Genomic DNA, 10,925 nt, shown 5'->3' with positions numbered 1-10,925 from the left:
AATGAGACTTTACAGTAAAGGCTGGTGGTAGAATGAGACTTTACAGTAAAGGCTGGTGGTAGAATGAGACTTTACAGTAAAGGCTGGTGGTAGAATGAGACTTTACAGTAAAGGCTGGTGGTAGAATGAGACTTTACAGTAAAGGCTGTTGATAGAATGAGACTTTGCAGTTAAGGCTGATGGAAGATTGAGGCTTTGCAGTAAAGGCTGGCGGTGTGTCCCCCTGTTGTCCAGCGTGCATGGGAATAACTAGAAAAATGTACACCTATGTAATGGAATTATCAGAATTACCTGTCAATGTCTACTCTATAAATTGTCTCCAAAACTTGACAGGTATTACATAGCTTGTCTCATACTAATAAAATATGTTTGTGAGCAATTTATTTTACAAATGATTGTCTGGTACCCAACGAAGGTTATCATAGGGTACTGCCTATTAAACTTCTCAGGTATTCTCAGTCACTGTTCCTGGAAATTGGAATCACATAATTCTCAGTCATTTTCCAGCAAAGTGGCATCAGATACATTCTACAGTCACTAAGCTAGAAACTGACATCGTAGATACTCCTAGTCGATGTACTAGGGAACTCACATCAGGTCGTATTCAAAGTCACTGAACTAGAAACTGACATGTTAGACACTCCTAGTCGATGTACTAGGGAACTCACATCAGGTCGTATTCCAAGTCACTGAACTAGAAACTGACATCGTAGACACTCTTAGTCTAGGGAACTCACATCAGGTCGTTTTCCAAGTCACTGAACTAGAAACTGACATGTTAGACACTCTTAGTCGATGTACTAGGGAACTCACATCAGGTCGTATTCCAAGTCACTGAACTAGCAACTGACATGTTAGACACTCTTAGTCGATGTACTAGGGAAATCACATCAGGTCGTATTTAAAGGCACTGAACTAGAAACTGACATGCTAGACACTCTTAGTCGATGTACTAGGGAAATCACATCAGGTCGTATTTAAAGGCACTGAACTAGAAACTGACATCGTAGACACTCTTAGTCTAGGGAACTCATATCAGGTCGTTTTCCAAGTCACTGAACTAGAAACTGACATCTTAGACACTGACCTAGTCGATGTACTAGGGAAATCACATCAGGTCGTATTTCAAGTCACTAAACTAGAAACTGACATCTTAGACACTGACCTAGTCGATGTACTAGGGAACTCACATCAGGTCGTATTTCAAGTCACTGAACTAGAAACTGACATCTTAGACACTCCTAGTCGATGTACTAGGGAACTCACATCAGGTCGTATTCCAAGTTACTGAACTAGAAACTTACATCTTAGACACTCCTAGTCGATGTACTAGGGAACTCACATCAGGTCGTATTCCATGTCACTGAACTAGAAACTGACATCGTAGACACTCCTAGTCGATGTACTAGGGAACTCACATAAGGTCATATTCCAAGTCACTGAACTAGAAAAACTTACATCAAATACATTCCCTGTCACAGTGTTAGGAAAAGGATGTCACCGTGTATTAGCCATACCCTTTTAAATAAACGACTCTTAATAAAATACCTTTAGCCTGCAGTTTGTGAGGAATTAAAGGCGGAAATAGGAGTGAGGTGGACGTCCCTGACAGATGACAGATTGAGCACTGGTCACTGGGGACAATGTTCTAATTACACCAGTGCATGTCAGAGAGTGTAATGAGTGCTATGCCTCACATTCTTGAAGAAAGGGAACTCACATCAGGTCGAATTTCAAGTCACTGAACTAGAAATTGACATTGTAGACACTCCTAGTCGATGTACTAGGGAACTCACATCAGGTTGTATTCCATGTCACTGAACTAGAAACTGACATCGTAGACACTCCTAGTCGATGTACTAGAGAACTCACATACATGTAAGGTCATATTCCTAGTCACTGAAATAGAAAAACTTACATCAAATACATTCCCTGTCACAGTATTAGGAAAAGGATGTCACCGTGTATTAGCCATACCCTTTTGAATAAATGAATCTTAATAAAAAATCTTTAGCCTGCAGTTTGTGAGGAATTAAAGGCGGAAATAGGAGTGAGGTGGACGTCCCTGACAGATGACAGATTGAGCACTGGTTACCGGGGACAATGTTCTAATTACACCAGTGCATGTCAGAGAGTGTAATGAGTGCTATGCCTCACATTCTTGAAGAAAGGGAACTCACATCACACCTTGACTGTTCCATACCAGTGATCTTGACTGTTCCATACCAGTGACCTTGACTGTTCCATACCAGTGACGTTGACTGTTCCATACCAGTACCCTTGACTGTTCCATACCAGTGATCTTGACTGTTCCATACCAGTGACCTTGACTGTTCCATACCAGTGACCTTGACTGTTCCATACCAGTGATCGTGACTGTTCCATACCAGTGATCTTGACTGTTCCATACCAGTGACCTTGACTGTTCCATACCAGTGACCTTGACTGTTCCATACCAGTGACCTTGACTGTTCCATACCAGTGACCTTGACTGTTCCATACCAGTGACCTTGACTGTTCCATACCAGTGACCTTGACTGTTCCATACCAGTGACCTTGACTGTTCCATACCAGTGACCTTGACTGTTCCATACCAGTGACCTTGACTGTTCCATACCAGTGACCTTGACTGTTCCATACCAGTGACCTTGACTGTTCCATACCAGTGACCTTGACTGTTCCATACCAGTGACCTTGACTGTTCCATACCAGTGACCTTGACTGTTCCATACCAGTGACCTTGACTGTTCCATACCAGTGACCTTGACTGTTCCATACCAGTGACCTTGACTGTTCCATACCAGTGACCTTGACTGTTCCATACCAGTGACCTTGACTGTTCCATACCAGTGACCTTGACTGTTCCATACCAGTGACCTTGACTGTTCCATACCAGTGACGTTGACTGTTCCATACCAGTGACCTTGACTGTTCCATACCAGTGACCTTGACTGTTCCATACCAGTGACCTTGACTGTTCCATACCAGTGACCTTGACTGTTCCATACCAGTGACCTTGACTGTTCCATACCAGTGACCTTGACTGTTCCATACCAGTGACCTTGACTGTTCCATACCAGTGACCTTGACTGTTCCATACCAGTGACCTTGACTGTTCCATACCAGTGACCTTGACTGTTCCATACCAGTGACCTTGACTGTTCCATACCAGTGACCTTGACTGTTCCATACCAGTGACCTTGACTGTTCCATACCAGTGACCTTGACTGTTCCATACCAGTGACCTTGACTGTTCCATACCAGTGACCTTGACTGTTCCATACCAGTGACCTTGACTGTTCCATACCAGTGACCTTGACTGTTCCATACCAGTGACCTTGACTGTTCCATACCAGTGACCTTGACTGTTCCATACCAGTGACCTTGACTGTTCCATACCAGTGACCTTGACTGTTCCATACCAGTGACCTTGACTGTTCCATACCAGTGACGTTGACTGTTCCATACCAGTGACCTTGACTGTTCCATACCAGTGACCTTGACTGTTCCATACCAGTGACCTTGACTGTTCCATACCAGTGACGTTGACTGTTCCATACCAGTGACCTTGACTGTTCCATACCAGTGACCTTGACTGTTCCATACCAGTGACCTTGACTGTTCCATACCAGTGACGTTGACTGTTCCATACCAGTGATCTTGACTGTTCCATACCAGTGACGTTGACTGTTCCATACCAGTGATCTTGACTGTTCCATACCAGTGATCTTGACTTCCAAACCTGTGACATTTGACTGTTCCATACCAGTGACCTGGTCTTCCATACTTGCGACCTTGACTTGTCTATTCCATTGACCTTGACAATTCACCATACCAATGACATTGACTGTTTCATACCAGTGACCTTGTCACCATCATATCTGTGACATTTGACTGTTCCATACCAATGATCTTGACACCATCATATCTGAGACATTTGACTGTTCCACACAGTGGCCTTGACACCATCATATCTGTGACATTTGACTGTTCCATACCAGTGACCTTGACACCATCATATCTGTGACATTTGACTGTTCCATACCAGTGACCTTGACACCATCATATCTGTGACATCTGACTGTTCCATACCAGTGACCTTGACACCATCATATCTGTGACATCTGACTGTTCCATACCAGTGACCTTGACACCATCATATCTGTGACATCTGACTGTTCCATACCAGTGACCTTGACACCATCATATCTGTGACATCTGACTGTTCCATACCAGTGACCTTGACACCATCATATCTGTGACATCTGACTGTTCCATACCAGTGACCTTGACACCATCATATCTGTGACATCTGACTGTTCCATACCAGTGACCTTGACACCATCATATCTGTGACATTTGACTGTTCTATACTTTGAATTTCACTGACCTGGTTATTTGAGTTATTTTCTATTAGTTTATGTTATAACCATGTTTGTGACATTGTCCTTGATATCTCTCAATTGGTGTGGTCTCAAGACCTCATGTGTTCTGTCATGATTAGAATAATAAGTCTACGTTATAATGGTATACTCTGGTGTCAGCAGAATGTGTCTCCTATTTCTCCGAGGTCCCCAACAGATCATTGTCTGTAAATATTCCAGTCACAATCTGCATAATAGTATTACTACCAGTTCTCCAGACAAAACCAAGGTCAGGGAAGCCTGACAACACCACACCAGGTAGAGGGTTCATCATACCAGGGTCTGTACTGAAACGCTGGCACACAAATAATGGTCCCTTCACCAAATTACTATCACACAATAAATGGTCCCTTCCCCAAATTACTATCACACAATAAATGGTCCCTTCACCAAATTACTATCACACAATAAATGATCCCTTCACCAAATTACAGTTGTGTGACCACACAACGCACGAAAAATGGCGTGCGCACACCGTGCATACATCGTTCACACACCGTCCGCACATCGTCCACACATGGTGCGCACAACTGTGCGATTTAACAATCGTTCGCCCTGTTATGCGCTTCTCTCCGCACAACTGTGCGATTAGGTTCAATTTGAAGATCAATATTACGGAATGAAAAAAATACGGAAAGCTTGTATGCAATAATGAAAACTGTATGTATTACTGTAATTACTCATCACAGTTATGAAGATTATGTACAGTTTTACAATGCATGTAACACAGCATTACAGTGACTGTTGAATGGGTTTGGCTCCAAGGTAACAGAACAGGTTAATAACAATTTGATGAGTGACCAGAGTTTTACCTGGCCTGTGCCTGACACATAGAGCTGATATGTGATACCGTATGACCATAATGAAAACACAACTGGACGTGTAGTATTTGTAATTTGCATTTGGTTTGCCTACAGCTCCCCTTCACCTGGGTTTTCACACCCCTGGCCCTACCCGACGAAATACGTAAGCGCCCCAGCGGGGGAAATCTACGGTCCAGGTAAATGTACAAAGTGGCTATGTTTACCTGTATACGGGACTGTGTTGTAATTTCACATGTGTTGATTAAGGCCGTTTAAAATATACCGAAAATTTCTAATTTAAGAAAGTATAGACATAAGATAAGCTTATAGATGTAGGAAGAATATAGAAACATACTTAAAAATCAAGTTTATATGTTTAAACACGAACCCGTATATATTGTTAAGGCATTCCCCAATTTACGCCAACCACGATTGTTATCGCACAACTGTACTATCACGCAATAAATGGTCCATTCACCAAATTACTAAAACGTAATAAATGGTCCCTTCACCAAATCACTAAAACGCAATAAATGGTCCCTTCACCAAATTACTATCAAATTGAGGTCACATTTTATTTCAGTCTTGTTGACCTTTTTGGGGAGTATATAATCCATCCCTTTTGCTGATTTTTTTGTTATACCTTTTTTCAGTACAGACAGGGTCCAATAGGCTGTAAATAATGGATCTGGTACTTATCTTACAATGTTATTTTTTCACTCTTTCAGTTAAACAAGAAACTGATTGAAGCTGTGAACATAGGTGGCACAGACAATGTAATTGCTGGTAAGTGTCTCTGTATTTGTATAGTTTGGCATCAATTCACAGTGTAATTTCTTGCCTTGTCAGTAAAACAGTCTTAAAACTGTTCAAATTTTTCATGGATTTTAATGACAAATGTATGACTTGAAATTAAGGATGTAAACTTATATTGAAACCGATAACTTAAAAAAACACTGGATTGGGCAAATTCACCTTCAAACTGTACACAAAATATGGTGACATCTTATGTACAGAAGATTTGGTAGTATTGATGAGTGCTGGAGGCTGTAGTTGCCGAATCTCATTCCGATGGTGGAACAAATTGATGACAGGAAGGAATGCTTTCCAAAGAAAACAAAACCCAGTTTCAAATACATACCATTTTATGTTGTTTAATAATCAGAGGATGTGGCTCCTATGGTGCAGAGGGGCCTAATAGGGGAAATTGAAGCAAATTTTTCAAATCCTTCTTCTTATGTACCATCGGAGGGATTTTGTCCAAGTTAGGTTCAGAGCATCCTTGGGCAATGGGGACCCAATTTTAGTTAAAGGGAGAGTGTGGCCGCCGTAGGGGCAGAGGGGTGAGGCCCAATAGGGGGAATGTAGTAATAAATGATTAAAATCCTTGTTCTTATGTACCATTTGAGGGATTTAAAACAATTTTGGGTAAAGTCTCCTTGGGCAAAGTGGACCCAATTTTGTATTTATAGAAGGTTGCATTCAGGGGCAGAGGGGAGGGCCCGAAAGTGATTATTGAGGTTAGTGATTAAAATCAGTGTTGCTGGGAGACAGAGCCAGTATTTTGAAATATTTGCAGTATTACATATAATAAGAAAAATCTCCATGGTTTCTTTATTATCCAGGTGAGTGATACAAGCCCTCTTGGCCTCTTGTTTTCACAATACATACCAGGTGTCCATTCAAGTATAAAACTGATAATTAAGTGAATAATTTTAAGAAGTTCAACATGGTTAAAAAATATATTTTCAGCTTTTTAAAATATTTCTTATAAAATGAACAGCACTATTTTAGAATTTTATTTTAAACTGAAATGAAATCAATTGTATGTGAATTTTGAAACCTTGACTTTTGAAGGTCAAATCATGATAGGTTGTGTCTGACCAGGCTTCCGTGAAAAAGAAAACCATACCTGCAAACACTCTCGTCACACGCCACACAATATTTCAGGCCCTTCATGGAGAATTGAGAATTTCCTATTCAAACAAAGTTGACATTAGTGAAAATTAACATTCAGATAGGGTTTTTTTTAGCTCCGAAGGACCATGGTGAGCTTATGCCATACCGCAGCGTCCGTCGTCCGTCAGTCCGTCAACCTTTCCTTTAAAGCGCTACTAGTCCTGAACGGCCAAACAGATTTTGACTAAATTTGGTCTGGAGTATCCTTAGGCCAAGGGGACTCAATTTTGTATAAATGATGGGTGTGGCCCCCCTGGGGGCTGAAGATGGGGCCCAATAGGGGAAATATAGCAAATTCTTTAAAATCCTTCTTCTTCTGTAGGAATGAAAGGATTTGATCCATATTTGGTGTGGAGTATCCTTGGGGAAAGGGGAACACATTTTGTATAAATGGTGGGTCTGGCCCCCCTGGGGGCTGAGGGGTGGGGCCCAATAGGGGAAATATAGCAAACTATTCTTTAAAATCCCTCTTCTTCTGTAGGAATGAAAGGATTTGGTCCATATTTGGTGTGGAGCATCCTTGGGTGAAGGGGAAATAATTTTGTATAAACGGTGGGTCTGGCCCCTCTGGGGGCTGAGGGGCGGGGCCCAATAGGGGAAATATAGCAAATTCTTTAATATCCCTCTTCTTCTGTAGGAATGAAAGGATTTGGTCCATATTTGGTGTGGAGCATCCTTGGGTGAAGGGGAACCAATTTTGTATAAACCGTGGGTCTGGCCCCCCAGGGGCCTGAGTGGCAGGGCCCAATAGGGGAAACATAGCAAAGTGTTCTTTAAAATCCTTCTTCTGTAGGAATAAAAGGATTTGGTCCATATTTGGTGTGAAGCATCCTTGGGTAAAGGGGAACCAATTTTGTATAAACGGTGGGTGTGGCCCCCCTGGGACCTGAGGGGTGGGGCCCAATAGGGGAAATAGAAGTAAAACCTTTATAATCCTTCTTCTACCATATGGATTAAGGGATTTTATCCTAATTTAGTCTGGAGCATCCTTGGGCAAAAGGGACTCAATTTCGTTTAAACAGCGAGTGTGGCGCCCCTGGGTGCAGAAGGGAGGGGCCCAATAGGGGAAGCAGCAAATTCTTCAAATACCTTCTTCTGTACGAATGACAGGATTTTGTCCAGAAGCATCATTGGGTGATGGGGAACCAATTTTGTATAAACAGTATGTCTACCCCCACCCCCCCACCCCCGGAGGCAGAGAAGCGGGGCCCAATAGGGGAAATAGAGGTAATACCTTTAAAATCCTTCTTCTATCATGGGGATTAAGGAATTTTATCCTAATTTAGTCTGGCACATCCTTGGGCCAAGGGGACTCAATTTTGTATAAGCAGTGGGTGTGGTCTCCCAGGGGGCAGAAGCGCGGGGCCCAGTGGCAGATCCAGAGACCTATCTGGGGGGGTTTCCAAATTTCCTGGGGGGTTTCCATGTGGGGAAAAATTGAGGAAACCGGTGAAAATACATGATTTTTAAAGAAAATTCTCAGGGGCGGGGGGGGTTCCTGAAGCCCAAAAAACCCCTCTGGATCGGCCCAACAGGAGAAATAGAGGTAAAACCTTTAAAATCCTTCTTCGACCATCGGGATTAAGGGATTTTATCCGTATTTAGTCTGGAGCATCCTTGGACCAAGGGTAGGGGTTGGGCTCTGTTTGAAGTTTGTTCTCGCTATATCTCAAGTACTGGATGGATCTTTCTGAAATTTCATATGTACTTACAGCACCTACCATGGAGTGCTATATCTTTACTTCATACCAATATTTTAAACATATTCAGGTGAGGGATACAGGCCCTCTGGGCCTCTTGTTCTTTTTAAATGAAATATTGTGGAAGTTAAATAATTGTTAGATATCAAAATGTATGAATCGTAACTTCACAGTGATTTCACAGTGCTTAGCTTCGACCTGCATTGTACATGTGTAGAATCATATTTATGTAATTACTGTAGGGTAATTTATTTTGAACATATGGGTATACATGAATCAGGTTGTCTATCTGTCAATCTCTTTTTCTATCTTTGTTTAAATGTAGTAAAATATTTGTGAGGTTTTAATTTGCTGAATCTGAACAGCAGGGCAAACCAAATAAACATTGACAGAATTAATTGACAGATTCAATTCCTCTTTCTTATTATTCTTATATCTTTATTTTTCTATTGTGAATTATTTAAATCTGTTTAATGCATTATTTGTGACAAAAAATAATGAGGCTTCAATCTCCAATGTTGTAATGTCAACGCTATATGGGGTATATGTTTCACTTTTTATCTTTCTATCCAGAGGTGTCAAACAACGTACATAAAATGTATTTGAAATCCCATGAAAAGGTATGAACGCTGTAGTACTAGGTAGGCAGTATGTGTTTATAGATTTGGCCTTTTCACTGAAGTTTTATGCTATATTTCTGACACTCATTCATTCTCTCTGGGGATATTTATTTAAAATTATACCTTCCTTATTTGTCGACAGTGACGTCAGTAGGAGGCTGTAAAATAATAATCTGTTGTCATAAAATGCAGGATATAATTATTGGCGTCCCTTCCCTTTCCAACATTTTCTCTCCTTTTTTACTGCTGTCTAGAACAAGTACATAAATAAACGTCCAGAGATATATTTTGTAATTTCCGATTTGATAGTCCTGGATTTATGAGATGTGCCTATGTTGATATTCTTATCGTTTAGATTTAAATTGAATCAAAATGTCGGAGCCTATAACAATTATCTGGGATAATCAGGGAGGAAATAATGGAAAATAAACAAAGTTTGTTGGCCTAGAAACTGGCCTAAAAGTCAGGAATGTCACAGCTCTGTCTATTAATCATAGCGGGAAAGCTCTATACCAGACCGTTCATGTTCACACCGGGCCATGGCAGAGGCAGAAATGGTCATTGACTTAATCGTATTGGTTGTCATTGGAATTCAAACGGTTTTGCCGTTCATCAAAAAAGCGCCAGAGTACGGAAAGCAACAGAGCCTGAAAAAGATAAAGCTGTTTTATCGGTGACCATTAACATTCAAATCATATGCCAACAGCAATCAGACCTGCAGATGGCTGTTCACTATGCCACAAGTTAAAGGCCTCCGTGCGATTTTACTATTTATTGCTGCAACTCAAGCTCCGGTCACATCAATACGCAAATATGGCAGTTTAGAATGTTTTGTATCTGAGGTTTTCTAAATTGGAGGTGACAAGTTATGTGTTTTAATTCCAATGTCAATTGCTGACGCAGTTTCATGTTACTTGACACTGAAATACATTGGATTTTATCATCTTACTTATCCCGTCATCACGGCTAAAACGTGCAACATTTCATTTAAAATCCAAATTTAATGTACTTTAAAAGATCAAAGATGAAATTAGATTTATTTGAAATTATTTTACATGGAGAATCCATCTAAAGGTTTTCCTGTTTCTTCTCAACTACGTGTAAGATATCTGGCCCTGTATCTGTCTTGTCAGCTATACTGAAGATTGGGTAGGTGACGTGTCATCATTAACTGTTACTACTGTACAGTAATCAGTTACTCTCTTTATAAGCTGTGTGGTACTCAGTTACTCTCTTTATAAGCTGTGTGGTACTCAGTTATTCTCTTTCTAAGCTGTGTGGTACTCGATCAGTTACTCTCTTTATAACCTGTGTGGTACTTGATCAGTTACTCTCTTTATAAGCTGTGTGGTACTGTTACTCTCTTTATAAGCTGTGTGGTACTCGATCAGTTACTCTCTTTATAAGCTGTGTGGTACT

At 40.9% G+C, this 10,925-nt stretch overlaps 1 protein-coding gene across 2 annotated transcripts in view; it reads left to right on the top strand.

Moving 5' to 3' along the window:
• Window positions 1-10,925, top strand: part of LOC110448226 (short-chain dehydrogenase/reductase family 42E member 1-like) — a 187,503-nt gene that overhangs the window by 98,051 nt on the left and 78,527 nt on the right. For both annotated transcript variants that reach the window (XM_021494369.1, XM_021494370.1), the window contains one exon: window positions 5,956-6,013. In XM_021494369.1, coding sequence (XP_021350044.1) covers window positions 5,956-6,013 — 58 coding nt within the window. The remainder of the gene's footprint in view (window positions 1-5,955; window positions 6,014-10,925) is intronic.

This window comes from Mizuhopecten yessoensis, unplaced genomic scaffold (genome assembly GCF_002113885.1).
Source record: "Mizuhopecten yessoensis strain PY_sf001 unplaced genomic scaffold, ASM211388v2 scaffold3949, whole genome shotgun sequence".
In the NCBI taxonomy this organism is placed as follows: domain Eukaryota; kingdom Metazoa; phylum Mollusca; class Bivalvia; order Pectinida; family Pectinidae; genus Mizuhopecten; species Mizuhopecten yessoensis.
The sequence above is the reverse complement of the archived record's forward strand: the minus strand, read 5'-3'. Positions and strand labels throughout refer to the sequence as shown.